Source organism: Hemiscyllium ocellatum, chromosome 24 (genome assembly GCF_020745735.1).
Source record: "Hemiscyllium ocellatum isolate sHemOce1 chromosome 24, sHemOce1.pat.X.cur, whole genome shotgun sequence".
In the NCBI taxonomy this organism is placed as follows: Eukaryota; Metazoa; Chordata; class Chondrichthyes; order Orectolobiformes; family Hemiscylliidae; genus Hemiscyllium; species Hemiscyllium ocellatum.
The window spans coordinates 43238808-43260502 of record NC_083424.1 but is presented as its reverse complement, the minus strand read 5'-3'; the positions used below and the strand labels follow the sequence as shown (position 1 = coordinate 43260502).

Below are 21695 nucleotides of genomic sequence, written 5' to 3'. Positions count from 1 at the left end.
AGGATACCAGCCAATGACCTCCAGTCTCCACTTAGAACAAATAAGATTATCAAAGGGAATTTTATCTGTCTGCTGTATGCTCAATACTTTTTTTTTGTGAATAGATTGATTGCTGACATTTGCAGCAAGACTGGTCCATCCGTGATGTAACTGAAATTGGGTTTTTTTAAGGGCAGTAGAAGGAAGACTCGCCATTCAAAGGTTTTTTGACTCTCGAGGGGTAATAGCAAGGGCAAGGAACTCTGGAATTCACTCTTCCACCTCTCCATGAAGACTCTCCTTAAAACCAATCTTCTTTTGAAATTCAGGAAACGCTCGTCAGGTCAGGCAGCATATGTGGAGAGAGTAACAGAATGAATGATTCATATCTGTGACCTTTCATAATAACTCCTTGCTCTAGTTTTCTTAACCAAGTCTTTGGTCATCGGCCTTAATGTCTCCCATGTCGCCGGGTCAGCCTATTGTCAGATTATGTACTTGTGGAGTGGTTTGAGATGTTTTATTATGCTAAAGATACTTTACAAATGCTAGTTATTGTTGACATGGTGCTGACCAGTTACCAAAGCAAAAAGATAACCAATGTGACCACTTGTTCCTAACCACTGCTTTCAACTGCAGCTCATTTCCAGAGTCTAAGGACAAACAAGCAGACTCCCAGTACAGGCATGTCCATTCCAAGAAACTTAAGTCTCAATGTACACCTGTCATCAAAAATGTACAAGGGCTTCATCAAGATTAGATATGAAATTAAACTTATTTAAACTTAATTAAAGGCAATATAAACTCAATGTAAAATCACAGGACTTCATTTATCTCAGATGTGATCCTTTCCAGGTTATTAGAACTGCAAATGATACCTTGTGTGCCATCAGCAAGCCATCAGTGTGCAGTGAAGTGTTGCTATCTCCACAAGGAATTGCTTATATCTCAGGTGAGTGATGCTTCACTATTAGCTATGCAGTAATTAGCATATCCAGACAATATTTGTATTAAAGAGAAGCTCCAGCGTCCATTAAATTTCAACAAACAGAGACTGTACCTTGAGTTCAATTCACTTCAGAAGTGATACAGCAATGATATTGCTATCTCCACACATGGCACAGTTCATCAGCTTCTGAAACCTCCCATCCCTGTCACTGTTACCTCCAGACTTGATAACTCCAGTGCTCTCTTGGTTAGCCTCCCATCTTTCACCCTCCTAAAACTTGAACTTATCCTCAGTTTTGTTCACCACCTACACCAAGTCCCATTCGCCCATAATTCAACGACTCTGTGACTTGGTGGCTGCAGGTTTGGGGCAGCATCTTGAATTTAACATGCTCATCCTTGTTTTCAAATCCCTCTGGCTTTGTGTCTTCCTGTCTCTGTTATCTGTTCCAGGCTCTCAATCCCTAGTGATCTCTATATTCTGAACTCTGTATACCCATATTATCACCCATTGGTGCCATACCTTCAGTTCCCTGTGGAGTAGGCTTTAAAATGTCTCCTTCACCTCTCTGCTCTCTTTAAAAGCTTTTGTCTTGAAAGTCTACTTCCTTTGCTAAACTTCCAGCCACCCATCCTCGTGTCTCTTGGTGTCAAATTTGTTGTTAACGTACAAGGGAAGCGCTGGAGGACATGGACTATGCTCATGGTGCTGTATAGCTACAAGTTATTTCAATTTTGGCATTCCCACTTTTTAAAAAAAAAGTCCTATTGCTAAATAAATTCTGCTATCTGGGAAAAAGATTGACCTTTATCGTTAGCTACTGCTGGAGTGACTCCGTATCCTCTCATAGAGGACAACTTTCAAGTTTGCCAGTGTGGGCAGGATAGAAAGGACTGTTGTTCTGAATTTGTTTTGTTTCTCTATTTTCTAATTTATTCCTATGATCTGTAATGCTGAACTTTTTTTTTACTTTTTTATTTCCTAAGAAATTGTACTGAAGAATCTCCGTCTAGGTACCATGTACTAAAATTGTGCTGGAATTGGCAACTTGTAAACTTTTCACTCATTTGAGTACATGTGACAATAAATTTAATTCAATATTAGCCATTAAGGAAGGTATGGTAATTGGGACATGATGGTTAGCAGGAACTGGTTCTGGTTCTCTGTGTATACAGTACTGGGAGGCATCTTACTTAGTGGGATTTTTAAAACACTTTTTTAATGAATGGCTGTGGTGGGAAGATGATTAGACAAACAGGAGGCTGGAAGGACACAGCAAGCCAGGCAGCATCAGGAGGTGGAGAAGTCCAACATTTCAGGTATAATCCTTCCTTATGCTGCCAGCATTGCCAATGAAGTGCAGTGAACGTTACTTAGTCTGATGGGCTTTTAGGAAGATATTCAGGATACCTAATAGGATGGAGAAAGTAACCAAGCAAAAGCTTTTGATAAGGGTGCTGTGGCAATGTACGCTTCAACATGTGTGTCAGCCTGGAACTGTGGCGACCAAATTTCTTTCCATCACATGGCTGACCAGAACAATTCCTGTTCTCATGACCTTTTGTTGTAAGCTGGGAAGATTTACAAGTAAAACTGGTCCTTGGATTAAATTAAGTGACTGGATGCTGTAAAGAGATGATGAGATTAACCTTCTGGAGACAGGTGAATAGCTGTCTTAATTTAAACCTGCCCAATCATCTTTTCTCCACCAGCACCTTACACCCACTATCCCACCTCCCCACCACTGCATAAATGCTGTCCCCTCCACACTTCACTTCAGCTTTGATGAAGAGTTGTCAAGATTTGAAATGTAGTTTGCTCTGTCTCCATAGATGCTCATATCTCCAACCTTTGTTGTTTTCAGTGATCTTCTGGCCATTCCACCTTGTACTATGTATATTTGTAATGTCATGTAACTTTCCTTTCTTTATTTTCTGTTCTTTTTCATAGCTAAGATTTGTACCTAGGTACTTTGTATCTAAGATGGGTTACTCTTGGGTGGGTTACCCTTCGGAGGGTTGGTATGGACTTGTTGGGCTGAAGGGCCTGTTTCCATACTGTAGGGAATCTAATCGAATCTAATCAAAGATGGTGCCATGTGTTGATGACATTGCACACATTTAACTATACTCCTCTTCTTTTGTAACTTGATGACACGGGACAATAAACCGAATTCTAATTCTAAACTCTGAATTGGTTTAAAAAATGACTTTGAGAAAAGGAACATTTGTTTAATGTAAAATTTTTATTTAAATGGTTAAGGTTAGAGAACATTGATTGAGGTAAGAAATATTGATCAGAACATTGGGCTGTCTCCCCTCAAAATAGTACTATAAGGTGTTTTATGTTGACATTGAAGAGGCAGGGTCTACCATGACACCGATTTCCTCTGACACACGGACCAACAGGTTCAGGAACAGATTCTTTGCCCCTGTTATTAGACTGCTGAATGGACCTCTCTAATTTCAAATCTAATATTGATGTTGCCTGTGTGCACCTCCTGTGCAGACATGTATCTTATACGCCTTGCTCTCTCTAAACACTCTGTGATCTGTGTGTCCTTGTATGTTATGATCTGTAGTGCTTGCAAAACAAAACATTTTGCTGTACTTGGGTACGTGTGATAATAATAAATTAAGAAAAGACAAACATTCCATTAACCTTCACTTGTCAGTTGGTTTTCAGTGACTTATTGACAAGAACATCCAAGTTCCTTTGCAAATCTACACTTTCTAACCTTTTTTAAATTTTAAGAAATACTCTGCACATCTGTTTTTCCTATCTAAGTGAATAATTGTGCATGTTTCCACATTACAGTCCATATGCTCTATTCTTGCCAATTATGAACCCTTTCTAAATGTCTTTTACATCTTCCTCGCATTCCTGCTTCGCTTTGTGCACAGAGAGTCAGTGTGGGTTTGAAGGGCCAAATGGCCTTTTTCCACACCATAGGGATTCTGTGAAGAAACAGTAATACTTGATAATGAACATAACTGATCATAGTGCACCTCTATTGGGAAGGAGACAAAATGGCCAGTTCATTGTGTCTCATTAGCCAATTGCTTGTCCAAGCTTTTCCGTAGTCATTATTATAAAAAATGTTGAGCTATTTGGTCAGCTGGTTACGTGAGTGAGTGCTAGATGCATATGAATCAGGTTTGGTTCCTTGTGTGTATTGTGTTCCCACTTTTGGAGAATAATTAGCCCAGTGGTCCTTAAGGACAGAGGAGAAACTTGGCCAGACATTATGCTACTATTTGTTAACCAGGAGCAGGTGTCTAGAAGTTGGCAGCGAATGAGGTTAAACTTCACTCTGATGTTCCCACAATCCCATGGTTTGATAACACATGCTTTCCAGGTCTGTGTATGAAGACTAGGGCCTTGAATGAAGCCAGGGTGTCACTGAAAATGTTGCACATCAGGGGAAAGAGAGTTATCTTGAAAAGCTGGAGAGAATTGTGTACTGCTGATAGCTTAACGTCCAACATCTCAAATAATATTGCTGAAATATTCTCAACCTGTTCAAAATATATTTCAAAGTAAGATACACAAGACTTTTATTTTGGGGATTTTACTCCTTTTTATTTCATTTAGTGCAGCTGCTCTGGTTACTCCCGGAAGTGTTAACCCGAATGAATCTGTAACAAACCCAGAGATTTGGCAGAAATGCCTCTAGGCTTTAATGCTATGGATGCTCTTCAACAGATCTTCCTTGATTTAGAAGGGTGACAGAAAACAACAATTTGCTAGAATTTGGCTCAACTATTGAACACATTTTGTTAAACAGTCGTCAGAGAAGTGAGCAGTAGCTATAGCAAATATGCCAGATTTACAGCTATTCTATAGTTTAACTGTCCTCCTTATAAGGAACAAGAGGTACTTAAGTCTGGCACAGTGCGTCTGCATATTAGGTAATGCTAACCCTTCCAATTCATAGATCGAGCCAAATAGATGACCTGTGTGGGACATCCTTTCTCTCCAGCACTTCAGTGTTTATATAATACTGTATTCTGTTCCTTTCCTGTTTTCTCAGGACAACACCTCATGATCAGTTACATTTAATATGCAATCCAACTTTCCTTTGAGCTTGGTGTCTATTATTGTCACAACATTATATTTCTATCTACCCGATTTAATTCATCACTCTCCATGCATTCGCATTTGTGCAGTTGAAACCCCAATTTAGACTTCTCTTTTCCTTTTCATTGAACACACCAAATATCTTCCTAATAATTACCCACTTAGTGGATGATCTGACTCTTCCTCATGTTTTTGCACATCAGTATCCCTCTCTTATAATAGCTTCCCACATGCTTGTCATGTTAAACTCTCCTCAGTGGAAATACTAAATTGCCTTCCAAATAAATTGGTCCTGGCTGATTTTTGGACACTGATAATTATGTGATAAGATTTAGGTTGATTATAGAAAAGGGTAAAGAATCCCTTCAGCCAAATTAGAATCAAAGATTAGGAGGAAAAACTACAGTTCAACAATGGACTATTTTCTTTGAAGAGAGCGGTCAAGTAGAGTCAAAATGTATTCCCACACAGAGAAAATATAGGGAAAATACATCCAGAGCTTCCCAGCTGGTGAAAGAGCTAGAGATTAAGAAGAAGCCAGCATTCGTGGTCTTAATACAGATGTAAAGTGGAGGATGTAACTAAGAGCCAGGCTGAATGCAGAAAAGAATTTTAAAAAGGGTCTGAATAGAAGCAAGAGAAATAAAAATGAGGTATCAACCATCATTTTGGCCCCACATCTCACCACTCCCAGGTATATAAATAATAAAACAGTGGCAAGAAGTGGAGTAGAGCTGATTTGGAAACATTGCCAGGGGTGTCATTGCTTTGCAGATATTTATCAAGATAGAGAATTGTGTTTGATTTTTGGTGAAAGAGGAGTTGCTTAAGAAAAGCTAGTTTGGATTTGTTAAAGGTAAATTATGTTTAACTAAATTGTTTGAGTTTTTTGATGAGGTAACAGTGAGCTTTAGGCCCAGAGACAAATCACAAGCCACGGTGCTACTTCTGTGCTGGATTCTCAGAGGCCTGGCACAGTGACCCTGCTCCTGACCTATGAACAGTGGCTTCACCTACTAGTGCCAAGCAACCACTCCTCCTTTTTGAAGACTTCTGAGAAAGTACCAGATAACAATGGGATAGTAGCAACCTGGACATAAAAATTGCTGAGTGACAGGAATTGTGGAATTCCCTAGGGATCAATATTAGACTCTCTGCTCTTTCTGGTGTATAATAATGACTTAGAACTTGGTTTAAACTTGCAGATGATATAAAACTTGGATATTGTGACCCATAAGGAGGAGTGCCTAAACTTCCAAAGGGCGAAGACAATGGTGGAATGTGCAGACAGGTGGCAAGTGATATTTAATAGAGAGAAATATGAAGGGATTAATTTCGTTAGGAAGAAAATGGAGAGACTGTGTAAAGGGTATAGTCCTAATTGGTGTGCAGGAACAGAGGGATTTAGGAATATAGAAACATAAATCTCCAAAGTCAGGAAGACCTTGGGGTGGAAATTGTTGATGAGCGCCTTCCAAGGTCAAAGTTAGCATTGTGAGGATGACAGGAACATTATATTTCCTCCTTTCCTGATAAAACAAAAGCCCCTAGGTTTTAGGATTTGGACTGTACACTAAACCACAGAGAAGGAGAATATTTGTCAGGGTCTCATCTTATTGACAAAGTGGAAATCATTACTTTAGAATGCAAACTAAAGAGATTTATTGGACAACAAAGATTGCAGTGGCTCAGCTGGTGGACTCTGACGTTACACCAGTTTAATGTGGATAGATGTCTTCCTCCATGCATCTCCGAACTCCGGGGGTATCCACCCTATTGTTTCTTGAACTTTAACCCACGGCATTCTTTGAGATTTGAACTTAACTCTTTCATGCATTCAAGCTTCTTTGCAGCTCAAAGTATTCAACTCGAATTTCCCAGTCTGTGTTAACTGTAGCTGCACATCTCCCAGGTTGTTCCTGAGTGCTTCTCTCTCTTTCTTTAGCTGTATACTTTCCAACAGTAAAGTAACTTCCTAACCAAAATGTTGTTCACTTTTTCTGGACATAATGCCTTTAGGCTGAATTCCTGACTCTAATATTGGCCTAGATTTCTTTGGAACTTTCCAAGCTATAACAATTACCTGTCAACTTGCAATGCCCCATGTAAGTCCTAACTTTCTAGCAAGTACTGGACTACTAATCCTAACTTTCTCCTGCCAAAGAGTCCCCTGCTGCATGTTTTCTTTTGACAAAATGCTGTCTCCCAATGGGAGCAAAGACCCCTGGTGTGTGTACTATTTTTTAACACCCTTAATGAAAACAATGTTTGCAGCATTCAGCCCAAATCTGTCCACCTGTTATTATTGTCCCCAAAATTTCTTTGCAAATGTTTCTAATCCTTGAAGAATACTCACAGCTTCCCAACCTTGCCTTGTAGTTTTTTCTTTTACAATTCTTCTTGCTCAGATTTCTAGCCAAAAGGTACTCCAGCTTAGGCCTCTGCTTCATGCCATCTGGAGCCCAAATATAAAACACATCCCAAACCCAAACCCAGTGTTTTCCTTGTTGATCCTTTATCGCTGTGTTGGATTCTTAAATGCCAAATGCTTGACAAAATCCAAGTGATATGTTCAAATGAAAACTTTCCATCCCCAAAACCGTGTATTGTACCCTTTGATAACTTGAGCCTTATTAATTACACAAAGGTGCCAATGAGGTGAAGTCTAACGTGGGTAAAATCTTGCAGTTGTTTGTGAAGATGCAAAAGTATGCAAATCATGCTTTCCAGCTCTACGGGAAAATCCAGATCCATATGTTGATCATTTGAATTGAACAGCTTGCCTTTCTGTAGATACCCAGGGCAGATATTAACATTTGAGGAAAATTATACTGAAACTTAGATGTCTTGAGACAAGTATTCGAGATGACAACTTGACAGATCATACAAAAGAATCGCTGATGTTTTTCATAGACGTTCCCACAGGATGTACAAATGATGCTTGTCCACCCAGAGCATGATCATACTATTCGCTTTTATTTTAAATTCCCAGGCATTACTGAGGTGTACAGAGTGGCGAAGAGAGTGGAAAGTGGAATGAAATCTCTAAGTATTAGCACTGAAACACTGCAGAAGAGTCTGAGGGACATTGAGATAATCTGGAACAATGTGCAGGCCTTCGTATCATTTAACCCTTCTGTGTTACGAATGATGGTAAGTATATTTAAGACTAGAAATTACTGCATGTCACATTCTTGAAAGATGTTTCAAGTGTTCATATGACACTGCTTTGCTTTTTATTTACTCCATTTAAATTTTCAAGGACATTGATAAGCAAATGATCTCATTCCAGAAGCATTTCTTACATTTTTGGTGATCTAGAGCCTGATATTTAACTGTGAGTCCTCCACATTTTAGAATAAGCAGGCTTCTAAAATGCAGATGTCCCAATTCCAACAAGAGGAGTAAATTAAGTTGGAAATTTAAAACATGCATTGTAAAACAAAAAATTTCTAAAATAGAAAAGTTACATACTTTGGTTGTGCATCATTCCACAGATGAATATCATGTTGCAAATGAAAGCAGTTTACTGATGTGTAAATGAAACAAGAAACTTTTCATTTTCCAATGTCGTTGTTTGTACTACTGCCTATGTCAGGCCCACAGTGGTTGAATTATTGATGACTTGACTCTTGGAAGACTTGGGGCAGGACTGTGTCCATCCTTTTGAACCAGAAACTTCATGTTCAAGTCCTGTAGTAGGTCACTTTTAAAGAAAATTGTCCAATCACTGACTAAGCCAGAAATGTATTACCCATCCTTGGTTCTCTTGAGCTGACTGACTGACTGACTGACTTGTTAGGTCATTTCAGAGGACCTATACCTTATTTCTGATCTAGAGTCGTACATAGGCTGGACCATGTAAGAATTGCACATTTCTCACTAAATGGGTTATTGTTATGATAATTGACAGTTACTTTTAATTCCAGATTTTTAGAATACAATCCTTACAGTGTGGAAACAGGCTATTTGGCCCAACAAGTCTCCACCAATCCTCCAGAGAGTAGCCCACTCAGACCCATTACCCAACATTTACCCCTGACTAATGCACTTAACCTATGCATCCCTGAACACTATGGGCAATTCAGCATGGCCAATTCCCCTAAGCTGCACATCTTTGTGATTGTGGGCAGAAACCCACACAGACACGGGCAGAACGTGCAAACTCTACACAGACAGTCACCCCCGGCGGGAATCGAACCCAGGTGCTATGAGGCAACTGTGCTAACCACTGAGCCACCATGCTGCCTTGAACTCAAATGGTGGTGGGATTCGACCCTGAGCCCCACTCCCTCCTGAGTGTTAGCTTGAGGCTCTGGATTACCAGTAAAATAAAACAAAGAACTGCAGGATCCTGGAAATCTGAAATTGCTGAAATAACTCTGTAGATGTTAAGTTGCTTTCACTGCAACATTTTGGGCCCATTTATTGGAACATTCCAAAGAAGGGTCACTGCACTATAAAGGTTAATTCTGCTTTCTGTTCACAGATGCTGCCAGACCTGCTGAGTTTTTCCAGCAGTTTGTTTTTGCTGTGGATTATCAGTCCAGTGAAATTAGCAATATGCTATTGCCTCCCCCAATGGCCAAGGAAGGTACATGATGACATTGTAATACAGGAGCTTGTGTAAACCATCCAGCCCATTTCAGTGTCCTCCACCATTCACTTAGATCATAGTTGATTGTCTACCTCACCTGCCTCCTTGTCATACCTGTGGTAGAAGTTGTACTGCTCTAAGTCAGATCTGCCTTGATGCAGAGAACTTGCATTCTCAAATTAGTCTTGCACTTGGGTATGTCTTAAGCCTGACATCCAATTTTGCTGGAGGCAGGATAATGTATTCTTTATAGCACAGTAGTGCAACAGCTCCAAACAAAGTAATATAAATAGGAAAATGAAGAAACCAAGGAAGCAACTTCAATAGACTCTGGTAGTGACGTTGGACTGGCTAAACCTGCAATATACATTTTTGTCCTTTTTTTATTTTTTTGCCTGTATATCTTTGTAAGAGCAGGAGCACGCTTGGTTTGATGAGTTGTCTTCAGCACCATCATACTGAACTCCGATCGCTAACTTTGTTTCACTCTACACAGATGCTGCCAGACCTGCTGAGCTTCTCCAGTACCTTCGGTGTTTGTTGTGGAGTTATCAGGTGTTGAAGTAAGAGTGGGAGCTCCCACTCATCTCACCACCCCCCTCGGCTCACACCCTCATTCCTGTTTGCCCGAAATGTCAACTCTCCTGCCTCTCGGATGCTGCCTGACCTGCTGTACTTTTCCAGCACCACACTCTCAACTCTGATCTCCAGCATCTGCAGTCCTCACTTTCTCCACATAGAGAGCACCTACTGCTCTCTGCCTTCAATCTTGTTTGTCATCTATTCAAAAAAACTCAATCAAGTTAGTGAGACATGATTTCCCACACACAAAGCCACGTTGACTATCCCTAATCAGTTCTCGCCTTTCCAAATGCACAGGTTAAATGTGACTGTAAATGTGACTGTAAATGTGACTGTAAATGTGACTGTAAATGTGACTGTAAATGTGACTGTAAATGGAAACTGAATTGTCCTTGTTCTGTTTGCTACAACTTGCCTTAAATGCAGACAAAATGTAAATAATATGAATTAACTTTAATGCTTCTAAAATCTCAAAACAGACTTGATACTAAGTCCTATTTAAACTATTCTCTCAACTTCCTGAAACTGGCGACGCAATATTTTTGGTTCCTTCAGATCACGAGGACCTAATCTGTAGATTGCAATGAGCCTTGGTTGCCTCTGTAATCGCTAGGCCTTTAGCACCTGAGATTGGATCACCAGAGCTTGATATATCCCATCGACTCTCCTATAGTTTTCAACCGTGGGCAGTGCCTGAATTATGGGATAGCTTTTGTTTCCACTTGAGCAGTCTTGTCAGATTGAATGTGCACGTCAGGATTCCAAAAAAGAAAAAAAAATATATTCTGTGCGTCACAGGATGAGTAAACAGCTTTGTATCTTTTTGTAGAACACAGGACTTTTTGTCTCCCAAGTAGCAAACTGTGCGTGGTCAGGGGTGAAGTAACAGCACTGCAAGGCAAACTACAGAGTCAAATTGTTCCTTGAGATTTACGTCATGAGGCAATCAGTAAATTGAAAATCCAGCGCTCATTAAATCCCTGCTGATCCAGCAATTTCAATGCATTCGTCAGATGAGGACATCATCTTGTCCATCATTATTTCTCCTTGAGAGTTGAGGGTCTGAAGTTACATGTAGGTCAGATCAGGTGAAGACTTACTTAAAGAACACTTTTGACCCAGATAGGTTGTCCTGTCTGCAGCCTGATGCCCAACATATTTGGCTGCACCTTTGGGTTAACAAATACTTTGAGGAGCAAATCTGCGTAAGACTTGCTTCTGTACATCCCCATCAAACATTTGCAGAACAACCTCTGAAAAACCTGACCAAGAGAAACAAGAGTCTGACGCATGGTGTTGTGCAGCAAATGGTGATTTAGTCAATGAAAATCACTTTGCTGTAAATACATATTCGGATTTTTGTATGCAAATATTTGTCCACTTACAAGTGGGAGTACTTTGTGAGAACAGATATAGATTGGGGTTAATCATGATTCTTCCTGACACTAAAGCGTACATGGCTGTGGCATATGGGCCCTTTACAAGATTAGGTCAGCAGTTTTGGTTATAAATTCAAAGTGAGCAGGTCAGAGGATGCCCCCCCCTTCATCAGGCATTGTCTGCATCTGTCATATTTCAAGAGTTTGTGGAGCCTGCCATCTAGTGGCACTTAGCAGAACTCCATTGAGACAGTTTTTATTGAAGAAACTTGTTTGTGGAAAGTGTATTAGTTTAGGTTTGTTTTGTGTTCTAGCACACTAAATTACAACCCCTCTCTATCACAAATAACCAGCCAAGATGCATCCTCGTTTAGTTGAAATGCATGCATGCAATGTTTCTCTAGCTTACAGGAATTTTAAAATTTATTTTGATATTCTGCAGCCTGCTGAATCTACACTAGACTTTTCAGCTCTAACTGCTTCAGAAAATGCACAAAATGAAATCTGTGGAGTATGTCTGCTCAGAACACTGAATAAGCCTAATGTAAGTCTATTATTTTTAACATACATTTTAGCAACATTAGGAATATAAATGCGAATAGGTCATTTAGCACCTCATGCCTGCTCTGTCATTCACCATGATCATGGCTAATCTCCTCCTGCCTGCTCTCCATATGCCTCAGTTTCCTGAGAGATCAAATTCCATCACTCTGTCTTGACTTTATTCTTTGAGGTAGCAGCCACAGCCTTCTGTGGTGCACAGATACAATCCTAGTGAAGAAAGTTCACCACTACTTCGTCCTACGTGACTAGACCTGATTCTGAGACTGTGTCCTCGTGTTCTAGATTCCCCAGCTTAGATAGGCAACCTCTGTGTCCACCTCAGGAAGCCCCTTCAGAAACTCCTGTATTTCAACCAAGGTCACTTCTCATTCTTCCCTATGCCAAAGCATGTAGGCCCAGTTTACTCCAGCTGCTCATCCAGAGACCAATCTAAGAAACTCCCATCACTATGCAATCCTTCCTTCAATTTACAATTTTGATCACTACATCGGGGTGGTCTCAAAGTTCCATACAATTAAAATAAGACTTCCTTATTCCTGTACTGCACTCCAATCCTCTCCCAATAAAGGCCAATGTGTTCTTTGTTCTCCTAAAGTTGGACTTACATGAATAGCCGTGAACAACCAAGAATCACAAGTCTAATGTCTTTTTAAAAATGTTCAATTTTTATGCTGTTACAAAAATGAATAATTTCTCACTTTGCTACATTATGCCCCATTTATTTCCCATTACCTGCTTGCTTAAACTATTTCATTTTGCAGCTTCTCTGTCCTCATCTGTCTCTGTACTATCAGCAGATCTAAATGCATTACTGTTTCTCATAATCTGAGTCATTATTACAGATAGTAACTGGCAGAGGCAACGGTGCTAATTGTTATGGCACTGTATTGGTGGTCTCATCTGCCATCTTGAAAATGCCCAGTCTCCAACTTGTCCAATCACAAATTATCTATCCATGCCAATATATTAACTTCAATTTCACAAGCACCTTGCATGCATATTAATCTTCAGTGTGGCACCTTTTGTTGAATGTCTTTTTAAATTCAAGTACACTACATCTACTTGTCCTCCTCAATTCACCCATGCCTTTGAATCCCAAAGAAGTAATAACTTCCCCTTATAAAACTCTGTTGATTTTTGTCTAATCACATTGATGTTAAGTGCATTGTTAAGACCTCTTTAATAATAGACTCTAGCATCTTTCTGATGACTGATGTCATGCTATTTGACGAATAGTTCCACATTTTCTTATCATAATTTCTTGAATTGGGGTGTTACATTTTCAAATTTGAAATCCTCTATAACCTAAGTAATTTATAAATTCAGAACCACTATCTCTACAGCAACATCTTCAGAACCTTAGGGTGTAGGTCATTAAGTCCTGGGTAGTGGTTGGCATTTAGAACTTTGTTACTCCAATCCTTTGTCTCTGCTGATATTAATGACTTTTGTTCCTTCATTCTTATTGGTGTTCTCTTTGTGAAGATAGACGAAATACTTGTTCAAAATCTCTGCCATTTCTTCATTCCCATGCTAATTTCTCTTGTCTCTGCTTCAAAGGGACCAATGTTTACTTTAGCCGATTTTTAAAAATATATTTGTAAAGGATCCCGCAGTCCTCACTAGCCCACTTTCATATTATACTTTTCACCTTTTTAGAAACTCTCTTTGATAGCCGTTTGTTGATTTCTAAAACGTTGCCAATCCTCAGGCCTATCTTGCTGTACACTTCAGGGAATTGCTTTGATATTCCAGCCCCACAACTCTTGGGGTTGTCTCAAAAATTAATGATCTAAACAAATTACTCAAAGCCCCCAATTTGCATGCTTGATGGTCTCTTAAAAACCAACCAGGTTTGCTACATAACATGCACTATTGTTTATTGCAACAAATCAGTTTTAACTAGGAGCAGACAAAAATATGAATTATCAACATGTATCCCAACTAGCTGAAACTCTAGCCCCTTGTTAAACCCTTTTGCACACATACAGACAGACACACCAAACAGACATGGATGATATGGGTAGAAGAACAACATATTGGGGGAAACAGTTCAATAATACCAAGTCTGCAGGCTTTGATGAGATGTTCCTTCTGTGACTTCGGAGCCCCCCTGATTTCAGTTCTTTGATGGAGACATGGGGTAATTAGTATATGAATTGTTCAGTCTTTTAGTCACTGATTAATCATAGAACCCTTCACAGTGTGGAAGCAGACCATTTGGCCCATATCAATCCTCCTCAGTGCATCCCACTCAGACACACCCCCTCTCTGTCAGCTTGCATTTCCCATGGCCAATCTTTTGACTGTTATAGGAACCAGAGCACCTGGAGGAAATCCATGCAAATGCAGAGAAAGTGTGCAAACCCCACACAGACAGTCATCTGAGGGTGGAATTGAACCTGGTTCCCTAGCGCTGCGAGGCAGCATTGCTAGCCATTGTGCTGCCCACTGGTGACTGGCAGTACCATATAGCAAATGGTGGAAGAGAAGAGCAAACTACCTTCTAGTTTTGGTTACTTCACTGTGGAGAGAGGGGAAAAAGTGATGCTGTCTCATGCAGCCTGGAGACCTTCTCTCCCTGTATTGTCCACACACTAACTATCCACCTGCCCAAGAGCTAATCAGAGTTATTGTCATACTGATGACTCCTGGCCACCACAATTGGTCCAAATTAATAAAAACAAATCATCTGCATGTGCTGAATGCTCCTACTGTGTAGTTGGGTCTCAAACATCCTCAACTCCTAATCCACATTCTCATTTTTACAGGATTTCAGTGATACGGAACATTCAGTTTTGCATAATGGTTGCCATTATCATGCAAGTTGTGCAAACTTTTGGCTACACTGTGTGGACCCAAACTTACCCGGTCTGATTACACCGAAGCAAAATTCTGAAGACTTGAACTTGGAAGAGCTCTCAGTTCTTGGCCAAAACTGCTTGGACACAAATCCTAAAGACTTTACCCCTCCTATAATTCAATGAGTGTGAAATGTATTTATTCTCAGAATCAGTGAATTCTTTTTAGAGTGGATGGTTTTTAGATTAGGTTTCCTACAGTATGGAAACAGGCCCTTCGGCCTGACAAGTCCATACCGACCCTCTGAAGAGTAGCCCACCCAGACTCATTCCCCTACCCTACATTTACCCCTGACGAATGCACCTAGCACTATGGGCAATTTAGCATAGCCAATTCGCCTAGCCTGCACATCTTTGGATTGTGGGAGGAAACCAGAGCACCCGGATGAAATCCACGCAGACACAGGGAGAATGTGCAAACTCCACATGGACAGTCGCCCAAGGTGGGAATCAAGGTGAGACAGCAGTGCTAATCACCTGAGCCAAAGTCACCTTGTGTTATGTGTCAAAAGTAATGTAACATGGTTTATAGATACTAAGTATTTGACAAATGATCCTTTAAGAGGCTTTTCTGTCAGTAAAACGTTAAAATTTCTATGAAAAAACAAAAACAATCGTAGAATTCCTGTAGTGTAGAAGCAGGCCATTTGGCCCATTGAGTCGACACAGACCCTCAAAAGAGTATCCCACCCCATCTCTAACTCTGCATTTCCCATGGCCTATCCACCTAATCTGCACATCTTCAGACTGCAGGAGGAAACCCACGTAGACACAGGGAGAATGTGCAAACTCCACACAGACAATCGTGTGAAGGTGGAATCAAACCCAGATCCCTGGTGTTGTAAGGCAGCAGTGCTGACCACTGAGCCAGGATCTAATCTCTTGATGGCACAGCCATAACTCCGGGAAGACGCAACAAATATCCATGAAAACCATGTTGAAAAAATTGTCCCCGTTGGCTTCCTTTTAAACAACGTATGTGTGAGTGACTGTAGTTTAGAAATTGAATTAATGTGTTAGACCAGTTTGATAGTGGGTAACTCCGCTCTCCTATTAATGGGATTCCTTTTCTGTTCCAATTCCTGCATCAACCTTGCGCATGTAACCCTTTGAAAGTGAATCACTGGCTTTTTTTTCCACTTCTGAATGGGACACAGGAACTCGGTCACTTTCCTTGAACCGAGTGCGGCCCGGTGACTTTAGATTAGATTAGACTTACAGTGTGGAAACAGGCCCTTCGGCCCAACAAGTCCACACCGACCCGCCGAAGCGCAACCCACCCATACCCCTACATTTACTCCTTACCTAACACTACGGGCAATTTAGCATGGCCAATTCACCTGACCCGCACATCTTTGTGACTGTGGGAGGAAACCGGAGCACCCGGAGGAAACCCACGCAGACACGGGGAGAACGTGCAAACTCCACACAGTCAGTCGCCTGAGTCGGGAATTGAACCCAGGTCTACAGGCGCTGTGAGGCAGCAGTGCTAACCACTGTGCCACCGTGACTGAAGACATTTGTCAGGAAATATACAAAACTGAGGTAATAGAATCAAATCTGAGTTCTGCTTAAAATAATTAGGCTTTTTTTTGTCATTTGACACTCCAAGTAGTTTTTAATCATGCAATTTGAACACACAATTGACAAGCATTTCTCGAGATTTGAGCAGAAATAGTGTGGCTGATTAACAAAGAATCTGAAAATTTATTAGCTTATATTTAGCAGAAGAATAGAAGTAGACCTTTCAGCCTTTTCTGCCATTCACTGATACCCCTTGAAGACCTTACTTAAATTGTTTAGTGTCTTAGTCTTGAAACTTTGAAGAGAAAGTGTGGCAGATAAACAGTGCATCAAACAGGCTGCTGCTTTTTAAAAAAAAAATACTACATATTACTAAATATCTACATTACCATGAAATTTGAGACTAATTCAAAAGCATTTACAATAATGCTATTTAAGCAGGTAAGTAGATTAAACTGCTGGAAAGAATGTGCTGCTGCCTGATACAGATGTGGAGTACATCTTTTTCATAAGTAAACAGGGACACAGCACAAACCCTAATTTTATGATGAAAATTCTGGCAGATGGCTCAAGAACACAAGTGTTTTGGATAGTATTTCACAGCCAAGAGAAAATAAAGTCCGTAATGTCCTTCACAGCCAGTGAATTAGTTTCAAAGAGTAGTCACTGTCACAGTCATTTTCACAGCAGAGAGATTTGTGCATGCTCATTCAGATTTTCAAAACAGTTAATTTTACACATGGCCTTAGGAGGATTCCCTTCTCTTCATATAATGCCATGGGATTTTTTTAATATACCTAGCTAAGTAGACATAAAGGATCTCAATTCAATCTCGCAGCTAAAATGACAGAAGTGAGCACAGAGGGTGGGTATGGGGACTTCTTGCATGTAGAGAATCACATTTGCCAATCAACATGGGTATACCAGATAGATGGCTTCATTGCTCAGTATACTTAATCAAAATTCATCCAGTTACCAGCAACCATTAGCAACTTCGTAACTAGGAGCAAGTGTAGGGCAGTAGACCTTTAAGATTGCTCTGCCATTCAAAATAATCATGGCTGATCCTCTGTCTCAGTGCCACATTCTCACTTTCTCTCTATTTGCCTTCAATATCTAAAATTATCAATCCCTTTCTTGATTATACTCTGTGAATTGGGTGAAATAACTGCACAGAAGCTACTATCCCATCAACAAGTCTCCCTTTTATTTACATGTCTATGGTAAATGGGTTCTGACCAACCAGCCAGCCTAGACCTAGTCCCTAGAATAAGGAGACTCTCTGGATCTCCTATAATCTATCTGCCAGTACTCCCTGCTTGGTGTTATTAATCTGGGCCAATCAGGGATCTCATAGTCAATGAGATCCACCTGGCCAACTTCATTCCAATTACTTCACCCGGCATCCACAGTCTTCTGTGTTGGAGAATTCCACATGTTGACTGGCTTCTGAGTAAAGAAATGTTTCCTCATCTCAATCTTAAATGGCCTACCCAGTATCCTGAGCCTGTTATCCCTAGTTTAGATTAGATTCTCTTCAGTATGGAAACAGGCCCTTCGGCCCAACAAGTCCACACCGCCCGTCCAAAGAGTAACCCACCCAGACCCATTTCCCTACCCTATATTTACCCCTGACTAATGCACCTAATACTATGGGCAATTTAGCATCTTTGGATTATGGGAGGAAACCAGAGCATGCAGACACGGGGAGAACGTGCAAACTCCACACAGACGGTCACCTGAGGCTGGAATTGACCCTGGTGCTGTGAGGCAGCAGTGCTAACCACTGAGCCACCATGCCACCCCATGGCAAGTTCCACAACTTACGAAGAATATATGGACCTGAAAATTTGATCCTTGGAGTTAGAAGGATAAATATTAACCAAATACAAAGAAAACTTCCTTAATAGTGCAATTAGCTGCCTGGAGCCCAAGTTCTGGAATTCACTTTTTAAACCTATCCGCCACTATATTGGCACAGTGGTCATTTGTTTAATTAGGTTCCTGTAAAATGCCTTGGGACATTGAAGGTGTTATTCAAATGCAAGTTATTGTTAGAAACGGAGTTTATTAACAAATAAATTTATAGTAGGAAATGTATTCCCAAATCCTTTCTATTCATGTGCCCATTCAGATGCCATTTAAATGTTGCCTCCACCACCTTCTCTGGCAGCTTGTTCCATACACACACCATTCTCTGCAAGAAAAGGTTATCCCTCGGGCCCCCTTTAAATCTTTATCCTCTCAGCTTAAACCTATGCCCCATGGGAAGGAGACCTTGGCTATTCATCCTATCCATGCCTGTCATGATTCTATAAACTTCTACAAAGTCACCCCTCAGCTTCTGACGCCACAGGCAAAAATACCCCAGTCTATTTGGTGTCTGCCCATAGCTCAAACCCTCCAATTCTAGAAACATCCTTGTTAATCTTTTCTGCACAAGTTCAAGTCTAACAACTTCTGTCCTATAACAGGAGACCAGAATTGAATGTAGATTCTAAAAGTGGCCTCACCAATGTCCTGCATAGCCACGACATGATGTCCCAACTCCTATATGCTAGTTCTAGACTCTAACCAGGGGAAAAATCCTCTCTGCATCTAATCCGTTCAGCCCTGTTAGAATTGTACATGTTTAAATCTGATCCTTTCTCAACTCTACATTTTCTTTTATGTTGCAATCAGACAGCAGAAATCTAGACCAACTGGCTCAAAAAGGGTAAAGAAAAAGTAGGAAAATAGAGTGACAATGGCTTGGATCATTTTAGTACATAGGAATACAAGATAGTCTACAAGCAGACTGAAAACTTTAAGTATACTGTGTATGCATATGTAAGGATCTGTAGTTCTTAAAAGTGGTAGTTAATAACTTTTTAAAATGGTTTCAGAACTATACAGGTAAGTGATTTAATCAGAAACAAATGCTGTTTATCATGTCAATTGTCCTGAGAAATCGTCAGTACCATCATCATCTAGTCTAGGTGATGATATTGTCTGAGGAATGACTCCAATCTTAAATATAACTTATCCAGTGAGATGTGGCCTCCTCACACCACTGGAGTATTCTTTGAAAATACCCCTTCATATGTCGAAATGCAGTTCTTCAGTTGACAGCAGATAACCTTTTATAAAAGCACAATTGTGCTTAATTATTCCCAGAATCTTGGCTGGAACGATGTAATCCTTCCCAATGCTTTATTCACTTCTTCTGTCTTAATGCTGATTCCTGGTATTTTTCTGGACAGAGTGAAGAAATTCACAGAAAAATAAAAACTGTCATTTGTTTATTGTTAGATTTTACTTTTAAACATTAATTATACAACCATTTCAATGTTAGCAGCAGGAAAGTTTCCATCATTTACTTCCTCAGATGAATACTACCTCAATATTCTGCAGACCTCACTCATCTATCACTTGTTAGAGAACTGGGGAAAAATAGGAATAACACAGGAATGGAGAGGAAAGAGGAAAATTGGGAATAGCATTTATTAGGGACAGTGATGGAAGACTCTGGAGGAATGTAAGGTCAGAGCTGAGATGTGAGGAAATCATTGGATGAAAATGCAATGGGAGAAAATGAGAGAAGCACTGAAGAGAGACAGCAGAAAGAGAGGGCTTAAACCTACCAACTAAATCACTGAAGTAGGAGAAAACATGTAGACAGAATAATTGGAAACGGAATTAATTATCATTTGGAAATATATCAGCTAATAAATTAATGGACTAATGGACTTGTTAAAGGCAAAACACGTTTGACTAATTTTATCAAGCAATCGGTGAACTTATCAGCAAAGATAGATAAGTTTAATGCAATTGATCTTGTGGACTTATGAAAGGCGTTGATGAAGTACCACACAATAAACTTGTGAGCAAACCTCAAATTAAAGAGTGTGTCTTTGTTGATAGTATAACAAATTGAGAGCAATGATGAATAGTGCTTTTTCAGTGTGAAGGAAATATATGGTGGTATTGTCCAGGGATCAGTATTAGGACCACAGCTCCTTTCAAAAATCCAATTACTTGGATTGGATATGCAGGACACTATAAAGTTCACCGATAACAATGAAACTAAAATATAGTCCCAACGGGACATTATTCAGAGATGTCAGGAGGAAAAAGACAGAAAACAGGCAGGCTTATAGCAAATGAAATTCATCACATAAAAATCCAGCAGCAAAGAATTTTGATGGGACAAATGAAAGGTACAGTTTGATAAAGGTGCAGGTACAAAGCTATGGGGATAGATGTCGGAAAATTTTCAAAAGCTGTTGATAATGTGGGAAAGCAATTTAAAAGTCATATTGAACAGAAGGAGGCCATTTGGTCCATCAAGAATACAGGAAATACTTGGTTTCAGAGATCTGGAGCACAGAAGCTAGGAAGTTATGCTAAACCTTTACATAACACTATTTGGGATTCAGCTAATGTGTAATATTAAAGTCTAGACAGCATAGGGAGGTGAGATGTCAAAGCTTTTGGGTGGGTGCAGGATACACTAGAAATGTGCGAATGGGAAGCGTAATGATGTTGAAATCCAAAGATGTGTACGTTAGGTGGACTGGCAATGCTAAAATTGCCCTGTGGTTTCCAGGCATCTGTAGGCTAGGTGGATTAACTATGGCAAAGGCGAGATTACAGGGATGGTTCTAAATGGGATTCACTTCAGAGGGTCGGTACAGAGCCAATGGGCTGAATGATCTCTATTTAGATTGCAGGGCTTCTACGAATATGTCTTTGGGAAAGGTAGAGCCTCATTGTCTGGTACATTTTTCACACTGACGGTGGGAACTATAGTGACCCCAGTATTGTCGTGACTCAGCCGTGATGAGAGAATAGATAGGCTGGGGCTGTTTTCCTTAGAGCCTGAGGGGGAACTGATTACAGTGTACAAAGGTCTGAGGAGGGAAGACAGGATAAATAGGGAGAAATTTTCACTTCATAATGGGGAGAACAAACCGGGTGGGCAGGAGATCAGTCTACAGGTGAACTGAAGATTTAAACAGGATTAAGTATATTTATTTCATTCAAAAGGCAGTGGGTATCTGGAACTCTCTGCCTGCAAATCTGGCAGAAGGAGGACATCTGAAGATGTTTAAGCACTATCTAGATAAACACCAAAGCACATAAGGCTATGGGTAAAGTGCAGGAAAATTGAATCAGAGTGAATAGGTATTTGATGACCA

At 40.2% G+C, this 21695-nt stretch overlaps 1 protein-coding gene across 1 annotated transcript in view; it reads left to right on the top strand.

Annotated features, from left to right (window-relative positions):
• The window catches only part of LOC132827171 (synergin gamma-like), a 28717-nt gene extending 13112 nt beyond the window's left edge, over nt 1-15605 (top strand). Inside the window, exons 4-7 of the mRNA XM_060843724.1 lie at nt 835-931; nt 8001-8161; nt 12009-12110; nt 14902-15605. Of these exons, the coding sequence (XP_060699707.1) occupies nt 835-931; nt 8001-8161; nt 12009-12110; nt 14902-15117 (576 nt within the window). The 3' untranslated portion in view covers nt 15118-15605. The remainder of the gene's footprint in view (nt 1-834; nt 932-8000; nt 8162-12008; nt 12111-14901) is intronic.
• The last annotated feature ends 6090 nt before the right edge of the window (nt 15606-21695 follow it).